The 26641-nt window shown below is 42.8% G+C and overlaps 1 protein-coding gene across 1 annotated transcript in view; it reads left to right on the top strand.

The window, feature by feature from the left end:
- The window catches only part of si:ch211-221j21.3, a 35268-nt gene extending 11773 nt beyond the window's left edge, over positions 1 to 23495 (top strand). Inside the window, exons 2-4 of the mRNA XM_038773105.1 lie at positions 12556 to 12726; positions 14780 to 14845; positions 23160 to 23495. Coding sequence (XP_038629033.1) covers positions 12556 to 12726; positions 14780 to 14845; positions 23160 to 23186 — 264 coding nt within the window. The 3' untranslated portion in view covers positions 23187 to 23495. The remainder of the gene's footprint in view (positions 1 to 12555; positions 12727 to 14779; positions 14846 to 23159) is intronic.
- Positions 23496 to 26641: the final 3146 nt, after the last annotated feature.

Genomic DNA, 26641 nt, shown 5'->3' with positions numbered 1-26641 from the left:
TTCTCTCAAAATATTTAATTTGTGTAGCAACTAGGTCAAAGCTGGGAATAATTCTGGTCATAATTTATTAACAAAGAGAAAACCTTTATTCCCATTGTAGTGGAGAAAAATTCAAAACCTTAAGCTGAATATAGACACTTGTATGGATTGAGTGCCCTCTTGTGGTAACTTAGAGATCCTTCTCTCTGAGAGAGACTGTCATACATTATATATAATTTTTTATCGAGTCATGGCTTCTGATTGTAGATGCAGGAGGTGAATAACTCACCAGTATCGGTCAATAGAGAATAAAATTAATTTGAATGATTACTGTTTCTGCTTATTATTCTATGACTAAAATCCTTCAAAAACAATTTCACAAAGTTTTTCAAAAATGTGTCAAATGGGAATCTTATTTTATAAGTGAAGGGTTCTTCTTCGGTGATGACATGTGAAGGATTATGATTGTCCACCTCAGAAACTCTGTATTGCTGGTCATGGGTTCTGTCGTTTCTTGTATTGCTGGTGAGCCTATTGTCGACCACACACTTGGCAGGTGTTTCCAGGAGATGGATTTGGTCCTTGGAGTCTAGATCACTGGTATTCCTTTCTCAGGCTCCTTTTCTGGGCCTCCTCTTGCCGCCAGGTGTCCTTGAAAGAATTGTGTCCTTTCCAGAAACCAAAAAGCGCTGAAGATAGCCATCATCTTAAGATGTGAAGAAACCATCGGCAACATGACCAGGAAACACCAAGATTGATTGAACAAGAAAAACCACACCATCCAAGACCTTGTCAACAAGAAGAGGAAAACTTTCTGCGCTTGACAAAGCTACATAAACATAACTAAAAAGGCAAAGAGGGATAGCTCATCTATCAGTCAAGGTGGATGTACAAAGAAGAAATCAAGAACCAATAGTGGACTGAGAAAGCTGAGGAGCTGCAACCCCTTGCCGATAAGCACGACACATAGGGCGATAAGCATGACACACATCCATGCCACCAAGGCAATATATGGACCCAGTACCCTAGGCCTCAACCAGTGTGGAGTAAGGACGGTAACCCTCTTGAGAAACAGGAAACATCAGCCTTTGGAGAGAACACTTCAAAGAACTCCTAAACCATTATACAGTCTCAGGTGAGGATGTGTTTGAGGAAATCCCCTAGCTTCCTGTCAAGATGAACTTGGACTGCCACCAAGCATGGACAAAGTTAAAGCCGCCATTAAACATGGAAAAACAACATGAGTGAATGCGATTCCAACGGAGATTTTCAAACTTATCGGAGAAGAGATTATCCGTCATCTCCATCGCTGTTGCTGAAAATCTGGGACAGAGAAGAAATTCCTGCCAACCTGACAAGGTAAAAGGACAGTAATGATGAAAATGGAGAAAACGGTAGGTGGGGCGGGGGGAGGGGGGATGATGACCCATCCCTGCTTGACTCCAGTCTTGGCGTTGATCCAATGCCATCATCGCCACCACCTTAAAGAAAATGAACTGTGAGAACGACTTGAGGAATCTCCCTACTCTCCAAATGTATGAAGATCATCACCTGAATCCTAGCCAGCCACCTTCTCCAGAAATACTTCTGGAAAACAGTGTGGCTTCCAACCAAACCGTGGAATAGCAGACATGATTTTCACTGCTCGTCAATTCGAGAGAAATGGCAGGAGCACCATCAACCATTCTACATGGCCTTCATCGATCTGACTAAGGCTTTTTACTCAGTCAATTGGAAGACCCAGACAAAGGCTGACTGTCCAGACAAATTCATCAACACCCTCTAACTCCTTTGTTACAAGATGTCGGCGACAGTCCTCACCAACAGAAATGAGACAGAAACCTTCAACGCCAAGACTGGAGTCAAGCAGGGATGGGTCATCATCCCCCCTCCCCCCGCCCCACCTACCGTTTTCTCCATTTTCATCATTACTGTCCTTTTACCTTGTCAAGAACAAGCTTCCTAGTGGACATCGTCTACAGGATGGATGGAAAAATTTTAACCTAAACCGTTGAAATCCCAGAAGAAAAAGATACCAAACTACAGAATGTGGATGGCATCACGATCGCCGCTTTCTCAAAAGAGAATCTTCAAGCCATGCTTGACACCTTTGCAGAAGCATACCGAAGAATCGGTCTCGCCCTCAACCGCAAGAAGACTCTAATCCTTCAACCTGCCCTGGGGCAAGATCTGGTATCTCCCTCTGTCAACATCAGAGAAACCCGTGTCTCCTCTGGACACCTCAGGATGAGAGTCTTTGACAAACGCAACATCTGTGCTGACACCTAAGATCCTTGTGTCCAAGGCAGTCATCCTCAAAGCTGTGAACGGGCTGGTTTAGCTCACCAGGCTAAATCGCTGGCTTTTAAAGCAGACCAAGGCAGGCCAGCAGCACGGTTCGACTCCCGTACCAGCCTCCCCGGACAGGCGCCGGAATGTGGCGACTAGGGGCTTTTCACAGTAACTTCATTGAAGCCTACTCGTGACAATAAGTGATTTTCATTTCATTTTCATTTCAAGGGCATACTAACATTGGCATTTGTGAAACTGGCTGGGAAACATTTTGTGCTTTGGGAGACTCTGTATAAGAATCTTTAGCAGAGAGTAGGAAAATAAACACTGGGTGGGATTCTCCCATACCCAGCGGGGCGGGGGTCCCGGTGGGATGGAGTGGCGTGAACCACTCCGGTGTTGGCCCGCCCCAAAGGTGCGGAATCCACCGCACCTTCAGGGGCTAGGCCGGCGCCGGAGTGGTTTATGCCCCGCCGGCCGGCATGGAAGGCCTTTGGCGCCTCGCAAGCCGGGGCCGAAGGGACTCCGCCGGCCAGCGTGGGTCCGTGCATGCTGGGGAGCATCAGCAGCGGCTGATGTCATTCCTGCGCATGCGTAGGGGGGGTTTGACTACGCGTCGGCCATTGCAGAGGCTGACACGGCCGTCGTGTAGGAAGAGAGTCCCCCCCCACGGCCCGCCCGCGGATCGGTGAACCCCCGAGCCCGCCCGCTCCGCCAGGTCCCGCCGGTAATGGACTGGCAAAGAATGGGCGCTACTTTGGCCCATCGCGGGCGCAGTGGCCGCCGACCGGCACGGCGCGATTCCTGCCCCTGCCAAATATCCGGTGCCGGAGAATTCGGCGGCTGGTGGGGGCGGGATTCATGCCGCCTCCGACGATTCTCCGACCCGGCGGGGGCCGGAGAATCCTGCCCACTTATGTTTATTGAAGAAGCTAGAATACTAAAGCAGGATTATGATGTATTGCATCCAAACCATATGCTCTATTCAGGGTTTAGTCTGCAGTCACGTGAAAAACTGGGGTAAGGACCAAGAGATGAGTAGGAGCTGTCCTATTGGTGTTAAACCTTAAGGAAGTTGCAATGCTATTTTCTTCTCCAATAGTGCACTATTAATTTGAAAAATTCCATTCAGGAGGAGGAATATAGGATTGAACGGAACTCAAAAGCTCATTATTCTGTCAGAATTGCCTTGGGGGCTTGGTACATCAATGAACTGTCATGTGTGCTACTTAGCTGAGCAGGGTATAAAGGTTTGTGAGTTAGCTGATTTCAATTTGAGTAATAATACAATCCTAGAGTTGATTCACACTGCTTAACTAAGGAGGATAAAAATAGGCATGGATTGATTGCTCACTAGTGAACCCCTGTTAGAGGATGTGAAAATGAAAAAAATGAAATGAAATTGGCTTATTGTCACAAGTAGGCTACAAATTAAGTTACTGTGAAAAGCCCCTAGTCGCCACATTCCGGCGCCTGTTCGGGAAGGCTGTTACGGGTTGTGTTGTGTCACTTCAATAACGAGAAAGTGGGGCATAATTGTATGATATCTGTCTTCAGTGCAAACTCTCATTAACTCGATTTTATGCTCAACTAACAAGTTATTATAAGTGATGCAGCTATTACGGTTTGTTTCAGGTGAATGAGCTGAAAACTTAAAAATGACTTCTCTGAGGAGCCTGAAATTCCCAGAACATAATAGTGCTGCAAAGGTTTATTCTTGGACAAAATGTCTCCTATTTATGTTGAGGTACTCTGCCATCTTTACCTAAAATGTTGCTCATCGGCCCATGGTGGCTACATTATACCCTGGGGCGGCAGGGTGGCACAGTGGTTAGCACTGCTGCCTCACAGCTTCAGGGACCTCCCGGATTCAATTCTGGCTAAGGTCGCTGTCCTTGTGGAATTTGCACTTTCTTCCCGTGTCTACGTGGGTTTCCTCCAGGTGCTCTGTTTCCTCCCACAGTTCAAAGATGTGCAGATTAAGTGGATTGGCCAGACTAAATTGTCCCTTAAGGTCCAAAAGGGTAGGTGGGGACAGGGTGGAGGCCAGGGCTAAGTAGGTTGCTCTTGCCAAGGGCCGGTGCAGACTTGATGGGTTGAATGGCCTCCTTCTGCACTGAATTCTATGATTCCATACTTGCAAGAAACCATGAACCAGTCAGTCGTTTTAATTTTGCTCCTTCATTTTTTACTTTGTTTTTAAATTGAGATTCTCGCATCTACTTGAAAAGATGCGACAAAAATTTCAGTGCAGTATTTGAAAAACCAAGGCAATTCTGGCAAACATTGCTACCTTGTCCAACACCACCAAAAAAGATTAACATGTTAATTTCATTTACTCTCCACATGGGCTGCCATATTTGCTGACATAATAGACAGTATACTTCAAAAGTAATTAATTAGATGTGAAGTACTTTGGGGCATGATCCAACACAAGATGTAGTTTAGAACTTTTTTTCCTTTTTGTCTGGTTTGACTTGCTTCTCTGTTAAATTATTTTCCTTTATACCTGCTCCACTTCTTTAGCTTTTCCTAATGAGGATGCATTCATGCTTAATGTCCTGACCCACCCAGCCTCTGTGACTGATTCAGATGACCAATTCTGTGCCCAGTTTTCTTTGGCAGTTCAGACTGTGACTCAGCCTTTCTACCTCACCTCGCAGCCACTTGTCTCTTGTAGGCTGACTGCTGTTTTTGTGTTTGTTGTTTTCAGTAGCACGAAACAAGAGCTTCAGCAGTATGAGTTTATATTGCATGTTTCTCTTGTCCATATGACTGAAGAGTACAAAACAAATGAGGGATTATAAAAGTTGTGAGCTGATGATTCAAATTATACATGTGAACATTTCTGTAGAAAATTCTATGTGTACGCTTGTGTTAGTGTGACTGCAGATGTCGATGCCAAAATATCAAAATACCAAGATTAATATCTATAAAAATGAAAACGAGTGGATAGTCAGCAAAGCCTTTTTCAGGTATAGATTGTCCACCACAGGGTCTGGAGTATTCCTGTAAAAGTTTGATTGATTTATTTTCAATGAGAATTCAAATTTCCAAACCTAGAGACATTTCACTCCATTATTATCTGAAACTAACATCAATAATACTGGAGAGAAACTGAAAGAAAATTACAGAATTAGGAGAAGCAGTTTCACATCAGGGCTTTCATTTATGAACATGGATTGCACAGAATAAGGATAATAAATTATGGTTTGGTTTCTATAATACTGGTAAATTTGCAGCCTTCATTCATAAAGCTTAACTTTATTAAAGTACATTACAACCAATTTCCCTTTCCGTCTGGGTTTTTTTCAATAAAAAACAGCTTTGAAACCAGCTTGGATGAAGACCATTTCATTGTAGAACCCCCTCTTTCCCCAGTCCTGGTGCCAGTGCCCCAGGAATCAAAACCTGTTTATCACACAGCAATCTTTGAGCAATGCATTCAGTTTGTGATCTTATTTACCCTCTGTTAATTTGCTCGTGGTTCAATAGTAATCTGGCGCAAGGTTTCCCAAACTGGGTTTTGCAGAACCCAGGATTCCGTTCAATACATCCATGGTTTCCGCAGTAAGCCAGGCTGGTGTATAACATTTGAAAAATGTTACAAAGTGGTGGGGCAAGTGAGGGGGTGGCAGTGATGCAAGCAAGGGCGGTGATGGGGCCGTGGGGCAGCAGCATGAGCCGGGGGGGGGAGAAGCCGGCAACGGCACGAGCAAAAGGGGCGGCGGATGGGCAAGCGAGGTGATGGAAAAATCTAGCCTTTTTCAACGAAATTAAAGCTCGGCACAGCCATTGCCTGGTTCATTGCCTTGGCCCATCAAGCGGGGCAGACAGTGGCACAGTGGAAATGTCACCAGGCTAGTAATCCAGAGGCCCAAGCGAATGCTCTAAGGACATGGGTCTGAATCCCACCAAGGCAGCTGGTCGAATTTAAATTCTGTTAATTAATCTGGATTAAAAAGCTAGTATCGGTAACAGTGACCATAAAACCATCTGCTTCACTGATTTCCTTTTAGGGAAGAAAATCTGTCATCCTTGACTTGTCTGGCTTACATGCATAAGCGATGTGGTCGACTCTTAAATGCCCTCTGAAATAGCCTAGTAAGCCATTCCATTGTCTACCGCTCCGTAGTCTCCAAAAAGGAATGAATCCGGATGTCATAGATCATAGAATTTACAATGCAGAAGGAGACCATTTGGCCCATCGAGTCTGCACCGGCTCTTGGAAAGAGCGCCCTACCCAAGGTCAACACCTCCACCCTATCCCCATAACCCAGTAACCCCACCCAACACTAAGTGTAATTTTGGACACTAAGGGAAATTTAGCATGGCCAATCCACCTAACCTGCACATCTTTGGACTGTGGGAGGAAACCGGAGCACCCAGAGGAAACCCACGCACACACGGGGAGGATGTGCAGACTCCGCAGACAGTGACCTAAGCCGGAATCGAACCTGGGACCTTGGAGCTGTGAAGCAATTGTGCTATCCACAATGCTACTGTGCTGCTCACCCGGCAGCAATCTAGGCACCAAAACAACTGGGCTAAATCGCTGGCTTTTAAAGCAGGCCAGCAGCACGGTTCAATTCCCGTACTAGCCTCCCCGGACAGGCGGCGGAATGTGGCGACTAGGGGCTTTTCACAGTAACTTCATTGGAGCCTACTCGTGACAATAAGCGATTTTCATTTCATTTTTCATTTTTTCAACTGTGGCAAACCCAGCGCTGTCCATCCTTCAAGGACCTCCTTGCAAACATATGGCATGTGCCAAAATAGGGAAAGCTGCCAAAGCAACAGCCTGACATTGTCATGCTCACAGAATTATATCTTACAGACATATCCTGGACACCACCATCATCATTCCTTAGTACAGGGGTGGGCAAACTTTTCCGTGCAAGGGCCACATTCAGAAATTCACAATTCACAAAGGGCCGCATAGTATATTAAGTAAAACAATTACTTCACCTGGTTATGATTCTGGGCGCCTCATATAGAACATAGAACAGTACAGCACAGAACAGGCCCTTCGGCCCTCGACGTTGTGCCGAGCAATGATCACCCTACTCAAGTCAACGTATCCACCCTATACCAGTAAGTAACCCAACAGCACCCCCCCCCCCCCATTAACCTTAAAAAAAAAAATTTTTTTTTAATTTAAAAAATGTTTTTTATTTATTTTTTAATGACTTGGTGGGCCGCAGAAATACCTTTGGCGGGCCGCATGCGGCCCGCGGGCCGTAGTTTGCCCACCCCTGCCTTAGTATGTCCTGTCCCACAGACTTGCATGCAAAGCAGCAAAACCAACATGTAGGTAGACCGAGCTAAGCGATCCACAATCAACAGATCAGATCTAAGCTCTGCAGTCCGGTCACATCCAGTCGTGACTGGTGGTGGACAATTAAACAACTCGGGGAGGCTCATTAAATATCCCCGTCCTCAATGATGCGGGAGCCCAGAACTTCAGTGCAAAAGACAAAGTTGAAATATTAGAACCAATATTCAGGCCGAAGTGCTGAGTGGATGATCAATCTCGGCACCCTCCACGTGATATCAATAAAACATTGAAGGCACTGGATATTGCAAAGGCTTTGGACCCTGACAACATTCCAGCAATAGTACTGAAACTTTGTGCCCCAGAACTAGCTATGCACTTAGCCAATCTGATCCATTACAGCTATGCCACTGGCATCTGAGCAGCAATGTGGAAAATTGCCCATGTACATCAAGCCATAAAAAAAGAACAAATCCCAGTCAATTACCATTTGACTGCTCTTGATCATCAGCAAAATTATGAAAGGAATCATTGATAGTATTATCAAGCAACACTTAGAAACAACCTGCTCACTGACTCTCGGTTTAGTTTTTGGCACAGCCTTGGTCCAAATAGGGACAAAAGAGCTGAACTCCAGAGGTGAGGTGAAAATGGACTGCCCTTAATATCAAGGCAGTGTTTGACACAGTGTGACATCAAGGAACCGTGGTAAAACTGGAGTCAATGGGAATCAGAGGGTACAAATTCTCCACTGGTTGAAGTCATACATAGGACAAAGGGCCCGAGGCCCAACCATCTTTGAGGAAATGAACAGAAAGGCATAATGGGTAGTTAGGCCAAGTTAGGAGTAAAGTTTTACTGCAGTAGAATAAGGAGTTAGGTTAGTGGATTTTTAAACCAACTCGGATTCAAGGCAGGAAGAGGGGGATGGGCAGCCACTAAGACCATTTCTTTGTTGCCAGGGATACTGGGAAAAGGGGCCTCAGGCCAGGTTAAGGAATGTGGGGAAAGCCTATGGGAGATTTGCATTTGCACCGTTGCCTTATTTGGTCGTATGTATGTGAAACTTGCTGCAACTTGAATGTATATGAAATGAGATGTTTTGTTCCTTTGTCTGCACTCTGGCTGTTGAAGAGGCAGGAGACTGGTTGTATCCTGCTCTCCCAATAGAGTGAGTCACCCAGCTAGCTGGTTAAAATAAACAACAATTGATACCTGCAAATCCGTCTCAAATTTTATTGAGCCCAATTTTATTGGGCAAAAGAATCAGGATTATCATCTTCAGCTGCTTCATCAATGACCTTCCGTCCATCATAAGGCCAGAAGTGGGAATGTTCACTGATGATTGTGCAATATTCAAAACCATTCATGATTTTTCCGATACTGAAGCATTTCATACCCATCTGCAGCAAAACTTGGACAACATTCAGGCTTGGGCTGATAAGTGGCAAGTAACATTCACATCACATTCACATCTCCCCGTGTCTGCATGGGTTTCCTCCCGGTGCTCCAGTTTCCTCCCACAGTCCAAAGATGTGCAGGTTAGGTGGATTGGCCACACTAAATTGCCCCTTAGTGTCAAAGGTTAGGTGGGGTTACGGGCTAAGGTGGAGGCATGGACTTGTAGAGTGTTCTTTCAAAGACTGGTGTAAACTTGATGGGCCGAATGGCCTCCTTCTACACTGTAAATTCTATGAAGAAGGCAGCTCATTACCACATTCTGAGGGCTATGGAGCATGGCCTTGCCAGTGATGCCCATATCCTGTGAAATAATTTTGAAAAATTATAGGAACCTGGCTAGCTTATTTCTTGGACTGAGTTATGCACATTTAAATATTAAATTGGCAATATTACATCGCTTTAAAATTCAAACTCTGATAACCAACTCAGGAGGGAGACAAAGAGAGGAGTCAGTTCACGCCTGCTAACCTGGTTGTAACATTGGTCATTGCTTGGCACTTTCCCGCAAATGTTGCTTGGCACTTATCAGCCTGAGCTTGAATGTTGTCCATGTCTTGCTGCGCGTGTACACAATCTGCTTCAGTGTGTCATTGAGTCACAGGTTGTACTAAACACTGCAATCATCACTGGACATCCCACTTCTGACCTGATGATGGAGGGAAGGTCATTGATGAACAGCTGAAGTTGGGCCAAGGACTCTACCCTGAGGATCTTCTGCAGCAAATCCTGGGGCTGAGACGACTGGCTTCAACATAAATATTTTCCTTCGGGCTACATGTGACACCAAGCAGTGGAGATTATTGCCTGATTTCAGTTTTGCTAATGCTCCTTTGTACCACACTCGGTAAAATACTGCCTTGATATCAAGGGCAGTCACCCTCATCTAACCTCTGGAATTCAGCTTTAGCTAAGGATTTAACTTTTATTTATTCAATGTGTATTATTATTAACATATACGCATGTCATTTGTATTAGCGACTTTAGACCTATATAATTTATGCACGTCTTCAGGAGAAATGAAGGATGTGCCAATCACAAAACAAGCTTCGAACTGTCCGATTTAAATATATTCTAAGTCTCCTGATATTTGAGATAAATAATTTTCTTATGTCATAAGGTTTCCAGTTGCCCCAGAAGAGCCATTTACATTGTGTAATCTACAGCCAAATCATCACTCCTGTTACTGCAGTGGGTAATGATGTAACACAAATTATATGGTATCTGAATTGATGGATTATCGTGCCTAGTTTTAGTATTGTACCTTGGAGCATTTGTCAATACATTACAAAAACATTAACTTCATCCAGTGTAGTGATGTCAAATTTAATGTGAGCAATTAGATGTCATTCATACGGTATTCTATGAATTTAAAAGGGGCTTATTTTTTAATTTGAAACATCTTGAGGAACTTTTAGTGCTCTGGACAACTGGAAGATGGCACCTACATAATTAGCATTTAATCCAGCCATATCTGAGGCTACTTAAAAGATACTAACAGTGCAATTTTGTGTATTTTTCAGTGTGTAGTTAGCTGAGTTAATGTTTTCTAATGACCTGTGATCATTTGCCCTAATTCAATTGATATGATTAAGCAGTGAACATTTTATTTAAAGTGATATTGTAGAGCAATGTGAAACTGGGATTATATTGAGGTTCTACCTATTATTCCTGGGATATGATCGCTGTCTATTTTTAAAAGGGATGAGAACATGGTGGTGAGTTGCTGTCCTGAATTCAACTGAGGGGCTTGCTAGGCAGTTTCAGAGGACACATTGGTCAGATAAGGTAAGAATGAATGATTTCACAGCGCCAGCGTTCCAGGTTCGATTCTCCGCTGGGCCACTGTCTGTGCGGAGTCTGCATGTTCTCCCCAAGTCTGTGTGGGTTTCCTTCGGGTGCTCCGGTTTCCTCCCACAGTCCAAAGACGTGCAGGTTAGGTGGATTGGCCATGCTAAATTGCCCTTGGTGTCCAAAAAAAATTAAGAGGGGTTATTGGGTTACAGGGATAGGGTGGAAATGAGGGTTTAAGTGGGTTGGTGCAGACGTGGTGGGCCGAATGGCCTCCTTCTGCACTGTATGTTCTATTGAAAGGGCATTAATGAACTACTATGGATGGGGTTCTATGAGAGTCTGATAATCATGGTCTCCATGACTGATACTATCTTTTTATTCCAGATTTATTTATATTTCACAGCTGCCGTGGAGGCATTTGAACTAGTGTATCCAGAGTACTAGTCCAGTGCTGTAACCACAATGCTACTATACTATTATTTTCAGTTGTATTAACTCTAGTATCATGGTCCTATCTGCTACTATATTTTGGCATTATTTTGCATGAATGCCCAAGACTAGCAAGCGGAGGGGAGGTGGGGGGAGAATATTAATCTCTCTCAGTACCCAGTTTTTCTGTTTAGTACATTTTGTTCACATTTTGGTGGAGAACATTAAGATATAATACCCCTGATATGCTGAAATTTGTTGTCTAGTCTTGCATATGAAGAATAGTTACTAGGATAAGGTGCTAGGGGTTCACACAAGCATCAGCTGGAGTCTTCAGGAGAGAGGAGATAATTTGAGAGAAAAATAAAAATAGCAGTGGTTCATTCCAAGTCAAAGGTTTATGTATTTGTAACCTCAAATTTGTATGTTAATTTTGAGCTATTTTAATGTCCTGTTTACTCACCAGGGGCTTGTAATTATGCTGCATTTTACCCAACATGTATCTAACATTCTCATCTGAAATTCCTGTTAGGTCAAGATTGTCAAAATATCAATCTTAGAAGTAAATCTGGTATCAGAAAATTTATGGTGGTAAATTCAGTGCTACCAGCGCAGTTAGGGATAAGAGTTAGGGGTAGAACACTGCAGTTTTGATTCTCTGATGTGTGCTTTCTTTATGCAAGGTTCCACATTAAGAGTACCGCATTTGGGGTGGCACAGTGATTAGCACTGCTGCCTCACTGCACCGAGGACCCGGGTTCGATCCTGGCCCTGGGTCACTGCCTGTGTGAAGTTTGCACACTCTCCCCATGTCTGCGTGAGTTTTACCCCACGACCCAAAGATATGCAGGTTAGGTGGATTGGCCATTCTTTTGAGGTCCACCAACAAAACAGAAGAAAGGAAAACAAACTGAGAGCCAAAGCAAAAAAAGGGGCGCTCCTAACAGAACAAAGATCGGAAACTTAGAAACATCAACTAAGAATGCAGTTAAAGAGGTCAATAAAGCACCCCAGCCCCTGGAGTGCCTCACCGGGCATGGAAGGCTTCGATGGTTCCCATGGTCACCACATGCTCCCTTTCCAGGGGCACCCGGCCGCAAATGTAGCTGCGGAAGAGGGTCCAGGTAGATTGGCCATGCTAAATTGCACCTTAATTGGAAATATTAATTTTTTTTAAAAGACCCTTATTTTACCCTTAATTATAGCATGACAGCTTTTCTTGGCCTATTCAATGCATTTTACAGAAAATTGCTGTTCATTAATAATAATATAATGTTCAGATTTGTATTCATTTATGTAACTGGTGTAATACACTTTTCTCATTTCAGAAACGGTTTTGCCAAGGATTAGATGGTAGCTTTCCAGTTGAGAATGATGTACCATACACCCAGCTAAACTGGAATTCCATGGATCATTGGAATCTACAGAAGCATGTTGATCCTGCAGAACTGACGGGTCGAACAATTTCAGTCCCTAATGTGGACAAGTTGACTTTTGTGGTATGGCCCAATTTTTCTTTTTAGAGTTGCCATCTACTCAGTGAATAATATTTGGAAAATGAAAAATCTTAAGAGTATCACTACTTTCAAGATCAGAAATACTTTGCAATTCCACCTTTTACTCAGCATATTTTATCAACTAATTTTTGACTTCTCAAAATGAACTGTATATAAATATGAACCAATAATTAATTAAACATTTTTAGAATGCTTCACGTTAAGGAACATTCAACAGCTTCAAGATTCAAGAACTGCCACAAAGCATAATAATGGATGCTTTGTTATGTTGAATTATCTTTATACAATTTCTAGATTTTTGCTTGTCCAAATCTAGTCTGCACTTGGAATACATTTTGCATTATACGTGATACCAGGATGAAAATGTTGTTTTTCTCACTAGTCGTGGGAAAAAGTTGATGTGCTGAATAAAGGATGTTGCACAATATTTAAGCACATAGACATTTTTCCTATACTTATTGTTTCCCTCATGTTTTACTATATAACGCTCAACATGTAAAAGATAGTTGTTTCATCTCAAACATCTTAACACAAGTATGTCTTACTGCAGCTGTGCTACACAAGGAGTATTGTGTACAGTTTTGGTCTACTTATCTCAGAAAGGATATACATGCCATGGAAGGAGTGTAACAAAGGTCCACCAGACTGATTCCTGGGATGGTAGGATTGTGTGAGGAGAGATTGGGTTGACTTAGCCTGTATTTACTGGAATTTAGAGGAATTAGAGAGGGTCTCATTGAAACATACAAATTCTAACACGGCTGGACTGATTGGATGCATGAATGTTGTTTCCTCTGGCTGTGGGGTTCAGAACCAGAGGTCACAGTCTCGAGGTACTGGGTAGTACATTTAGGGCTGAGATGAGGAGAAATGTCTTCACTCGAGGTGGTGAATCTGTGGAATTCTCCACCATGGAAGGTTAGGGAGGCCAATATGTTTAATATGCTGAATATGTTTAATAAGGAAGTAGATAGATGGGGACCGGTTCAGCTCAGTTGGCTGGACAGCTAGTTAGTGATGCAGAGCAAGGCCAACAGCCTGGGTTCAATTCCCCTACCTGCTGATGTTATTCATGAATGCTTCTCAGCCTTGCCCTTTACCTGAGGTGTGGTGAACCTCAAGTTAAATCACCACCAGTCATCTCTCCCGGTCAAAGGGAAGCATCCTATGGTCATCTGGGACTATGGTTACTTTACTTACTATTTTCTGTGCTTCTATGTTATACTGTCTGAGCATTGTTCCTTTCTGGAAATATGAGATCATGGAGTTACCCATAGTTTGACTTTCTCCATCTGAAGCAAATTCTACTAAATGGAATATGTTAAATCATTAATTTTGTTAAACACGTATTATTGCAGTCTAGTTATATTTTTATGTATTTATCATCTAAGGTAAGCATAGTGCACCACATTCACACTGATCACTTTATAATATTTGCAATTTTTCCTTTTTTTTTCATTTCAGATTTCTCATTTGAGGACAAAAACAGAATTTGTTGGGAATACAAACTATTTCAATGTGTCCTTGAAATATTAACCTGTTGTTTTCCTTTATGGACTGATTTAAATGTTGCACATTTCCAGTGTTTTCTGTTTTTGTCATTATTCCTATTGGGAAATATTAATCTAAAATAAAAGGGATAGCTTCCCTCCTCCACATAATTAAAGACAAACTGACTGATTTTAATTTCCAATTGATTTGTCGTTATTGAAGATGAGACTATTTCCCAGCCAAAGAGATCCTAATACACACATTTCTTTCACTTCTTCCACTTTTTGTTCTGTGGCAAAGTTAATCTCCATGATAGCATAGCTGTATCACTCCTATCACTCTATAATGAAGCATGTTAGAGCAATAATGCAGAAGAAACCACTTATAAACTTTCATCATAATACATCTGTCCATGTACAGTCTTCCAGGCAATTAGTAACTTTTCTGACTCACCCCAAAAGGCTACCAATGATTATTTTTGATTATTTGATAGTTGACATTATGTTAACAAATTTCATATTTACATTAGCATTTCTTTTCAAAGATGCAACAAAACCATGAACAAGTGGGCACATCAAAGCCTTGTCCTCGATGTTTAGCAGGTGAATCGGTAAGTAATTTTATTATTTCTAAGAATTACTGAACACATAAATATCCTTTGCGGGATCCTCCTTCGGTTGGATCCTCTGCTTTGCTGGCAGCGCACCCATGCGTGCCGGCGGGGCTGCGCTATGCCAGAAAACGGGGCTGGCGGGATGGAGAATCACACCCCGTCTTTATAAATGGAGGCTAGACTACCTGAATGAAGGTTGAAACTGCACACCGAATGCCAAATATATATATCATAAATTTAATAAAATGTTACTGAAACCCTCACTTTCAAAGGTCAAGAAAATCTTTGGGACTGGCTGGTCCAGACTAGCCCACCATGCACTGAGGGAACTGCTCAAATAAAGTGGGCCAGCTTATTTGAATGATGGATATGGCTGTTTGCATTGATTTTAGCTTTCCATTCGCAGCTAAGAAACAGCAACTTAAATTTAAAGAATAAGTGCAGATTTAAAGGTAAGTGGGGACAAGTGTTATTTAGTCCGTCTCATGCTTCAAATAAATTTAAATATTGTGTCGGCTTTTGTTGGGGTAGAAGAGGGAACAAAGTAAAATGAGAGCGAACTCAATGTGGACACATGAGACATGCCTGGAGGCAAATGCCAAAGCACTGTAGCTTATCACTGTTTTATTGCTAGGAAAAGTGGATGTGCTACTGCTGTATGAGGGGGGAATGAAGAGGGTTAACCTGTTGGTGATACTGTACCAAAGTGCCAGAGGACTGTGCTGCAGTTTGCCTGTGGGAATACCAAGGCCGCGTTTTTGGGTCTGTGCAGTGTATGGCTGCTATCTATTATGCTTTGTAATGTTGGTAACCCTGTTCCTGGGATACATTCTTAGCTTTGCCTCCTTTCCTCAGGAAGAGTGATGAACCTTTTATCTTGCAAACAAGCCTTCTCTTACTAGCTTCATGCATCTGAACATCTGACCTGGTTGGCTTATGCCATTTGCAGTGATTTAAAAATTGGATAATGTATGCTTAATGCATTCCCATAAGAAGATCTCTCCCTATCATACAGATTGCCTGCAGGCTGACATCTAAACAAGAGTTTTAGATTTTTCCCTTTGTGAAAGAAAAATGTCAACAGTGGGATATGCTCAGATGGGCCAGTAAATACACGATTTTGTATAAAGATGGTTACATCTCATTGTCTCCGCATTTGTTGTCCTGATATCTGTTTTCCTCATCCTTCCCATGCAGTGTTCTTGGGACTCCTAAGAGGAACTCCCATCATCAGCACTTGATTTGCTACAAGTTGTAATGAAGCAACATGTAGCAACATCTCTTTTATTTTTAAATGGAAATTACATACTCTTTTGGAGTACAATTAATGGAGGGGAAGGATGAAGGGGAAAGAAGCTATCCTGGAGTAGTAAACCTGTGTCTGACTGAACAAGCCTAAATGTAGTGTATTATCAAACCTAAAAAGTGCCTCGGAGCCCCATCGATCCTCTTGTCATTTCTCACACCTATCTTACCTAAACTTAAATATTTAAAGAACAGTGTTTTTGATAAACTTGAGCATTTATATTTTTAACTATTGTAAGGGAACTCTACCTTTGCAAGAATCCAGGCAAGTTACGAAGGAAGATGTTTATTGTTGCTAGAGGCCATTCATCTCTGCCCCAGACCATCAAAAAGCACTTGTATTTATAGAGTGTCTTTAAAGTCTTTGGAATATACTTTACATAATCAATTAAGTGTTTTTGAAATGTAGTCAATGTTATAATGTTGGAAACTTGGGGCGCAATTCTCCAAAATGGAGACTAAGTGTTCGTACCGTCGTGAACACCGTCGCGTTTCACGATGGCACAAAATAGATGCGGTAACAAGTGATTCTGGCCGCCACAGGGGGCAGCACAGCACTGGAGTGGTTCACGCCACTCCAGCCTCCCTTCCCGGCGCCAAATGGGCGTCGCGCCAAACATGCGTGGGGGACTTCTTCAGCGCGCCGGCCCCTATGCAACATGGCCTGGGGGTTCAGGGCTCGGCCGCGCAACAATATAGGCCCGAGGGGGGGAGAGGCTGGCCCGCCGATCGGTGTGCCCCGATCGCGGGCCAGACCCCATCGGAGCCCCCCCCCATGGACCGAGCCACCCCATCCCCACCCCCCAACAGGCCGGTCCCCGACCCTTCGCGCAGAATTTCCGCCAGCAGCGATCAGGGGTGAACGGCGCCGGCGGGACTCTGCCGTTTCCGCTCGGCCCATGCGGACCGGAGAATCGACGGCCCTGCAGTGGACAGTGGCCCGCGACCAGCACCGCGCCAAACGCGCCGGCGCAAAGAGCGCCGATTCTCCGCGCCTCGGAGAATCGCATGCTGACGGCGTAGCGCAGTTGCGGCGATTCTCCGGCCTGGCGGGGGCTCGGAGAATCGTGCCCTCTGTGTTCACGCCGTCAGTTTCACGCCGACGCGAAACGGGCACGGGGCAACCGATTCCTAGTCCCCACGGGGGGGGGGAGCGGTTCACACCGCTCAAGCCTCACATCCATGCACGGACTGTGGGTGGCGCCAACCCGTGCATGCGCAGTGGCGAAGCGCAAACCGACGCATGCACGGTAGACTCGCAGAGCGCTACAGCCCCAATGCAACATGGCGCAGGGGTTCTGGGGCCGGAAGTGGAACAAAGTAGGCCCAGGAGGATGGAGGCTAGCCCGCTGATTGGTGAGCCCTGATCACAGGCCAGACCCCATCGGAGCCCCCCCCCCCCCGGTGAAGGAGCGCTTTTCCCTGCCCCACAGGCCGCCTCCCCGACCCTTCGCTCAGAGTTCCCGCAGGCAGCGACCAGGGTTGAACGATGCCAGCTGGACTCTGCCGCTTCCGCTCGGCAGCATCCGGGCCGGAAAACCGGCGGCCCGGCCGTGGACAGCGACCGGCGCCGTGCCAAACATGCCGGCGCAAATGCCGTTGATTCTCCACACCTGAGAGAATCGCGCGCCGGCGTTGGGGCAGCGTGGTGCGGTTTCGGAGATTCTCTGGCCTGGTGCGGGGCTGGGAGAATCGTGCCCATGATCTGTTAGCACACAGCAAACTCCCTCAAACAACAATTAAACAAATGATCAAATCATCTGTTTTACAGATGTCATTCGAAGAATAAATGTTTAACAGAATACTGACAAAACCAATCTGCTCTTCAAATATTGCTTCAGAATTTTTAATTTCCCCATGAGAGGCCAGTCATCACTTCCATTTTATGACCCATTGCTACACTGAAGTGTCTACCTAGATTTTGTGAGCAAATCTCTGAAACTATAGCCTTCTGACCCAGGCATTGAGCCAAAACTGACATATCTTTACAGCAGTTCCTGGAGGCAGACATATCTTTACAGTAGTTCCTGGGGGCAGTGTCCTTGGTCCAACTATCTTCAGCTGCTTCATTTTCATTTCATTTTCATTTCATCTGCTGGGTGGAGTCATATTGAGCACAAAGTAAGATGGTTGTGGTTGTTGGAGGGTCAGTCATCTCAGTTCCAGGACATCACTACAGAAAATGCTCCAGGTATTGCCCTAATGTCCTAGGCCCAACCACCTCCAGTTGTTTCATCAATGACCTACCTCCCATCATAAAGTTAGAAGTGGGCAGTTTCGAGGCGACAACGGCAGCAAAATGTTCCAGGAGAAGCAATTGAGAACACCAACACCAGATCCATTCACATATTGCTCTCTGTAATTGTTTCTCCGCCACCCTACCTCCTTCCTAGTTTCCCGACCCCCCTCCACAAACAAATGCCTACTTATGTGTGAAAAATAATATTGTCAATTGTTCAGAGTTGCTGTTGTTGAGCTAGTGCATAATATTCCACCAGTTATTTTATTTTGCTTTTTGTTTGATTTTTATGTGTGCTCTTCTCTTCTATATATATATATATATATATACATATCATTCTGTGTACATAATGGTAAATATACTTTGTTCAAAAACCCAATAAAAACATTTATTAAAAAGAAAGTAGTGGGGAGGTTTGCTGATGCCAGCACAGTCTTCCGAACCATTCATGGCGACTCAGATTGCTTTCTAATCACTGCAACTTCCAGTGCAAATATGCATAGAAAGCCGATGGACAGGTGTAACAAATGTTTGATTAGCACCCTTTAATCGTGATGGAGAGCAAGAACTTGGGCATTAATCTCCAACGATAGAATTTTTTAGTAGAATGAGTGGGTTGGAGCATATTATATTTAATGTTCTTTGTCAGTTATGTCAATTGAAGTACATTTGTTTGTCACTTTTTGATTTTCTGAAGGCACAGTCTCCTTGTTTAGATATTAAATTTAAGCTCCCAAGTGACCGCTTCTAATTTTACTCGAGCAAAGGGAACTTTGCAACCAAATTGATATCGACATAACATGCACACACGTAGAACGAATTTGTTTGATAGTGATCTGGTGATGTGGAGTTGTTGAGCCCAGTGCAAACATTGGACCCGACTGACTCATTTGTTCACCAGAGGAATTCCCTGAGCCTTTAGAAAAATCCTGTTTTACATTGCAAAGATAAATCAAAAATGCAAGATAATTACCTTAACTTTTTGAAAATATTAATGAACATGTCGAAAATTGCATCTGCATTATTAGGCAGTACAGTAAATTGCAGTGCCGACAAGTTAAAATTCTCATAATTTTCATCATTAAATTAAGTAAAATGAAACAGTTGAATTTGTAATGGTTGTTTTTTTTTTAAAGTTCCAACACACTTCTCTGCCCCTTCTTAATACGTCACAGCCTCTTGGCTGTTTGTCTTTTAAGACACTCTTTAAAAACTACTTTAACCAAGCTTTTGGTCATCTGACCTAAAATTTCTATGTGGCTCTATGTCTTACTCTGTTTTGTAATTGCTCCTATTAAATTCCAAGTGGTATAGGAATACAAATTGTTTAAAGCCAACTATTTCAGGTGATATCTCCCTTTTTGAGGAAAGGCCAAATGTATCGAGGTTGTATTTTATTACTGTTATACCTCTGTTTCAAAGTCCTCTATGACAGTGTTATGTAGACAAATATGGCAAGCAAATTCCCCCTCTATATAAATGAATGCCTGGGCCTTTAATCTGTTTTGCTCTGTTGGCTGAAGGAAGAATGTTAGCCAGGACACTGACAGAATTACAAGTTTTTCTTCCACGGGTGCCATAGAATTGTTTAGTTCTTTTGTGCAGGTTCGTACTTAATATTTCATATGGATGACAGCATTTCCTTAGCACTAAAGTGATTATGTAACCTAATCTTGGAGTAGAGTTTGACTTCACACAACCTTCCATAAAAGGCAGGAAAGCTATTAACTGAGCCAAGATGACAGCTAAATGCATCTATAAAGAAGAAAATCAGCACTGTTCAGGATGTTCCAAAGTGCTTTTCGGTTAATTAAGTACTCATTTTTGAAATTGTTTTAATTTAGGAAAAACAGCAGTCAATTTAGATTGTCCCACAAAACATTGCAATCAATGGCCAGATCATGGGTAAAATTGCCTGAGGGAGCATAATTGGGAAGTGACATCCAAAATTATGCGGTTCTTGTGCACATTTTGGGTGTTCTCAATTTACAGCCAAAGTTTCTGTGATGCAGCTTATGCTAGTGACAATGTAAAATTCAACAGAGGTGTAAACAATCATGGTGCAAGGAAAGTATGGAATTGGCACTGTACATTTTTCTAATATGACATTTGGTCTAGCCATCTCACCATCTTTCCTGGACATTAGGCACAGCATGTTTAAGCAAATGCAATTGTGGAAGCCTTTCTATTTTTAATGTTACGCATGCTGAAGTCATTAAAAATACATTTAAAGAAACAGTAAATAAGATTGTTTTTTAAAAATTAAAGTAAGGCACCAAAGAATTGTCAATTTCCTGCTGTGTCTAAAGTTCTGTGTTGAATTTTGCATTTGTTTTGAACCACTGATTGTGTAAAATTTCCTTATTCAGTTCCTTAACATGGGCACAACCATTACTTAGTATGGGCTCTGCCATTCCTTAGCATGGGCTCAGCCATGATAATGAGCCTGGATATGTTCAGGTACAGTGATCAATAGATGAACTGAAAAGATCGAATAATTATATGCATATTGCTCTTGTGCACAAACTGTCTTGATTTTTTTTTATGTCCGGCACTTTACAATTCTCTGGTTGCAAATATGCAAGAAAGTTTATCACAATCTGTTTCAGGTGTTGATTAAAACATAATATTGACACAGGAGAACGGACCTGCCTTTCAAGTAGCACCATGGTATCTTTTTGGGATCTTGAATTAACATCTCATCCTACAGTGCAGCACTCCCACAGTATTGTATTGAAGTACCAGCCTAAATTATGTGCTCAAGTCTCTGAAATGGAGCTTGATATTGTGACTTTCTGACGCAGAGGTGAGAGTGCTTCCACTGAGCAAATGGCTTGTCTTGAGTCTCTGCACTGGCTCAAGATGTCTATTCAGTGAGCTTCTGGGCCATTCACGGCAAAGGACTTTGACTTCACCTTCATTTAATCCTTCATCTATGATGATTTAGGTGATCGTAAAATTTCAGCACCTTTAGTTAGGAGAAGAAAGTTGCCCAGAGTTCTGTCAGCCATCTATCTGTTGAATCTTACCAGAAAGAAATTTGGATGACGTACTAGGGTATGATGGTGTCTTAGCTTGGGTGTGATGGCTTCTTAGGTTGAATGGACTGATAATATTTCTTATCATGGCTTACATGAATAATGGTAATTCAGAAAAGGAACAAGAGGTTGCCCAGAGGAACAAAGAAGCAGGAGTAGCCCTTCAAACCTGTGCCACCATTCAATAAAATCATGGCTGATTTGGTTGTGATCTCAACTCATTTTGCTGTCTGCTCCCCATAAACTCTTTACTCTCTTGCCTGTGTTACAGACACCTGTTCAGCTCTTAACAGTGGCTAAGAGACTGGACAGATGCCAATGTTTTTAAAGTTTTAATGCGATGCAGAAAGGCCAATCGTTCCAGAAGCGATAATATAAGAAATTGGACTTGGTTATTTTTTAAACAAGCTTTATTACAGCGAAAGATAAGAAAACAGTAATTATTTTTTACTTTAGCTCTAACACTAACAGATTACATACAGTTTCTTAATATTAACTGGGAACTAGTTCCCAATAAATATCACTTTACATAACCATGCTACTTACACAGACAGGTCAAGGCAAAACTTGCATTTACAAAGCAATTTTCCTTTTGTTAGGGACATTTGTTCAGAACCCTTTTCCAATGCCTGTCTCAGTGGCAACTCTCATGACCTATTTAGCCAATCCCACAGTCATCTGCCTATAACTGTTCAGAACAGCAGCCTTTCTCTCTCTTTCTCTAAGCTCCACCAGACCCTCAATTAAAGGTTCTCTCAGGTTTCCAGACTTGAACCTATCATCATTATCTTAGCTGATTGCCCACTCCCGTTTATACAAAGGAACAGAGCCATGTTATTGATATGCAACTAACCTTCCATAAACGGACAAATAGGTCATCAGACTGTGATGGGCTAATGGTAATCAAACAAGTTTGTCCAAAATGACAATGAATCTTGAGTGGATCATCCTGGCTGAAACAGGGCATCTTGTGTATTCCCACTAACGAGGTTCAGTCTGAATGGGATAAGGTAGCTCAGGCTGTGGGCGTACCTCTGAATTTGATGCCAGCAGTCTTTTAGCTCAGTCTTTAACCCCTAAAGTGCCTGCTACATCTTGGACCCTGTTTCTGGATCCAAGTTCCTAATATCTCCCTATCATGACACCTGACAAAAATGTGTCTACTTCTGCCTCAAATAAATTCAAGGACCCAGCTTCCACTGCTGTGAGGGGAGGAGAATTCCACAGAGAAATGACTCTTTGGGAGAAAGGGTTTGCGGCATCTGTCTTTTTTTTAAACAATGTCCCTGAGTTTTAATCCTCCCCCCCTCAAACAAGAGGAAACATCCACCAGGTATCCACACTATCAATTCCCCTCCAACTCCTATATGTTTCAATAAGATCATCTCTAATTCTTATAAACTCCAATGGCTAGAGAGGACGCAAAACCATATGCCAACAAAGTACATGTCTAGGGAGGATTGAAAAGAGAAAATAGGTGAAGGGATTGCGGGACACAGAATGAAAGATTGGACAGACAGAAGTGCTGGCCATTTCCAGAAATTGTGACTATCTTTTTACATCTTGTGGCTTATAGAACACTAGAAGAAACAGTTTTTCAACTTTTGCTTGACATGTTATGTGTTATTTTCCACTATTTTATATGTTTGTTTCAAAGGCTAAGCATACTTGTTCTGCCAGTAATGCTGTTGAATTTTACTAATAATTTGTGAATGTGTTTCTGTTTTAGGGTCATATTAATCATATGACTGGATAAAAGGAAAAAAATGATCATCATGTAAAGCTGAAGAGCTTTTTAGTGCCATAATGAAGATTCTACAAGCAGTTCAAATTGCTTAATAATTTTTAATTACAAATCACTGCTTTCAAGCTTTACCAACATTCACCTGATGACAACAGCTGGCAACATTACCTGTTTTACTTGAGTTCTATGTGAATAATGTTTATTAATCTACTGAACATAAAACATTTTGTTTTCTAGTCAGAGGAAGTTAAATGAGTATAAAGTAGGATTTGTTTCAACCAAGATATCTTATGATTTTTAAATAAATGATGATAACATGAACATTAGTGTTACAGTATAGAATTTATGTCCATATACTGTTTACTAAAAGTTAGGAACTTTTGTAGAAGAAAATGCTTCATTTTATTAATGAAAAGAAAATGTTTATTGCCAATTTACACTGTTTTAAAACAGTGTAAATTGGTAAAATGTTCCTCCGCATTTTGCACATTTCTTTATCTGCCAGATGATAAACAGCTTAGTGTGGGATTTCATTTACGAACTACAGATTTTTCTTCTCCTACATTTTATTAATGAAAAAGGTGACTACTGCTGGTGTCCAATTTCATGGGTTCTGGCAGCTTATCAAGTGCCATTCCTCATCTGTAAACCAAGCCAGTATGTTTCAGCAAGCTGAACAGCCATTATAGTGGAGCTTGATTGTGTCCACACATACACTTTCCAGTAAAATGACTGGATGGCAAGCCCAGAAGTGCAAAAGTCATTGTGACACCACACCTCCACCCACCCGCAGTTAGCTATATATTCAACAAATGGTGACATCAGGTGAAAGCTATCACCTGAACTGCTGCCCTAACTAACCCTAACCTTAAATCATCAAAAAGAACAATTCTTTGTAGTAAACCATCTTGTTTCTTCCCATATCTGCTGGTGCCCTTGAACTTGGGCAGCACGGTAGCACAAGTGGATAGCGCTGTGGCTTCACAACGCCAGAGTCACAGGTTTGATTCCCTACTGGGTCACTGTCTGTGCGGAGTCTGCACGTTCTCCCCGTGTCTGCGTGGGTTTCCTCCGGGTGCTCCAGTTTCCTCCCACAGTCCAAAGATGTGCAGGTTAGGTGGATTGGCCATGCTAAATTGCCCTTAATGTCCAAAAAGGTTAGGAGGGCTTATTGGGGTACAGGGATAGGGTGGAAGTGAGGGCTTAAGTGGGGCGGTGCAGACTCGATGGGCCGAATGGCTTCCTTCTGCACTGTATGTTCTATGTTGAGAGGATGGGTCAACAAAGTCTTGGAGGTCTTTGTCCAGTGTGACATCAGAACATTGCACAGATTGATGTGTTCTGATTTATAAATGGGGATGGCATGGAGGGTTGTTGGGGGGAGAGAGACTGCTTCCCTCTTTCCAGATGAGAAATTTGTCTTTTTTATTGTTCTGTCTTCAGTAGTCTGGCTGAACTGGCAGGCACCAGTATCACCACTTTGTGATGGCTTATACTTAATACTTTTTAACAATAGGAAAGAAAAGATTTAAAATTAGATACCACTTTTGAATATGTATTTGTGTTTTTTTTAAATACTCAACAGGAAGTTGTATACTAAATGTTTACTTCATGTTTAGAACATAGCTGCAAGCATTTTGTATCACTTATGCAAATGATAAATGATTGTAATTTGAAACTGTTTATTGTGCAAAAACAAATGTGTTGGACATGTGATTTTTGGTACCTCTAGCATCGAAAACAAATTATGAATAGATGATTTTGCACAGACCAGTGGAAATTAAGTTGGTACTGTTGAAAACATTTTTATCTACTGTTTACTGCTGCATTTAATGGATATTTGCTTCCTAGGCTCTTTTTAGGTTTAACTAAAATTTGAGCTAAAATAAAACGGGTGCTGTAATTTAAGATGTGATGCTTATTTGCCGTATTAATTCAGTTGACAATTTTCTGCTGCAATTCCAGCTGATATTACTGGATAAGTCAGATCCCAAAGTGGAACCTGGCTTTCTGGATTCTAACTTTTTTAAAACACGGAGGTCGGTTTACTGAACATACTCACAGGCGTCGACTTGTGAAATTTTAACACACACAACAAACAATTTATTAAACAAGAAAAATTAACTTTGTTACACTGGAGAAAAAGGTTGGAAAGATCTCAATACAAACACCAGTAAATGAGTCAAATCATGCTAATCCTCTACTCCATCTCCACCTTTACAGTTACATGCAAATTTGTATAGATAACTCAATTTACAATTTTTATCTTATACCCTACTATTCAAGGAGTATGCTGTACATCTAAACTAATGGCAAGTTGTGGTCAGACGCTCCACATGCCAAAGTAAATGACCGGTGTGATCAAAGCAAATTCTATGGCTTCTCAACAATCCTCGAGATGCTTGTTACACCATAAGCCAACTGGTCTCACTAAACCTCATGAGTTTCTCATGAGCACTTCCATTCTCTCATGTTCAATGAACTTGCTTTGGAATGTAACACCGCTGTTTAAGAAGGGAGGGAGGCAGAAGATGTGAAATTATAGGCTGGTTAGCCTAACTTCGATCATTGGTAAGAGTCAATTATTAAAGATGAGAGTACTTGGAAGTACGTGATAAAATAGAACTGAGTCAGCACGGCTTCACCAAGGGCAGGTCATGCCTGAAAAATCTGTTAGAATTCTTTGAGGAGGTAACAAGGAAGTTCGAAAAAGGAAAACCAGTGGACATGATTTATTTAGATTTCCGGAAGGCCTCAGGCAAGGTGCTGCATAGAAGGCGGGCTGCAGAAGGACTTGGACAGGCTAGGAGAGTGGGCAAAGACGTGGTTGATGGAATACAATGTGGAAAAGTGTGAGGTTATGCAATTTGGAAGGGGAAATGGAGGTATGGACTATTTTCTAAATGGGATCATGCTTAGGAAATCAGAAGCACAAAGGGACTTGGGAGTCGGTGGGTGTGATTCTCTGAGGCCGCGCCGGAGCAACCTCGCCATCGTGAACTCCGTTGAGTTTAACAACGGCGCGAAACGGCCCCGATGGCGATCAATTCTGGCCCCGGAAATGGGCTATTTTTGGGGCCGTGAGGAACACGGGGGGTGTGGCGCGAAATCCGCGTTGTCACGCACAGCGCCCTAATGATGCCACGCCGCATCTTAATGGGCGCAATCCGCGCATGGATGGACCCGGGAGCAGAAGAAGGAAGAGAGACGGCCGAGCCCCGAAGAGCCGCCCCGAGGTTCCTGGACACGGACCTGGACACCCTCCTTGATGAGGTGGAACTACGTAGGGCCGTCCACTGCCCAAGGCGTGGGCATCGCCAGCCGTCCAGCACAGTGAGACACGCTTGGTGTGATGTTGGCACCGCAATGAGTGCTGTGGGACACACCCCTCGGTCCGGGGAGCTGTGCAGGAAGAAGCTCCACCACCTCACTAGGGCTGCCAGGGTAAGTGCCATGAGGGTGCCCCT

The sequence above is a fragment of the Scyliorhinus canicula genome, chromosome 16 (genome assembly GCF_902713615.1).
Source record: "Scyliorhinus canicula chromosome 16, sScyCan1.1, whole genome shotgun sequence".
NCBI classification, from domain to species: domain Eukaryota; kingdom Metazoa; phylum Chordata; class Chondrichthyes; order Carcharhiniformes; family Scyliorhinidae; genus Scyliorhinus; species Scyliorhinus canicula.
The sequence above is the reverse complement of the archived record's forward strand: the minus strand, read 5'-3'. Positions and strand labels throughout refer to the sequence as shown.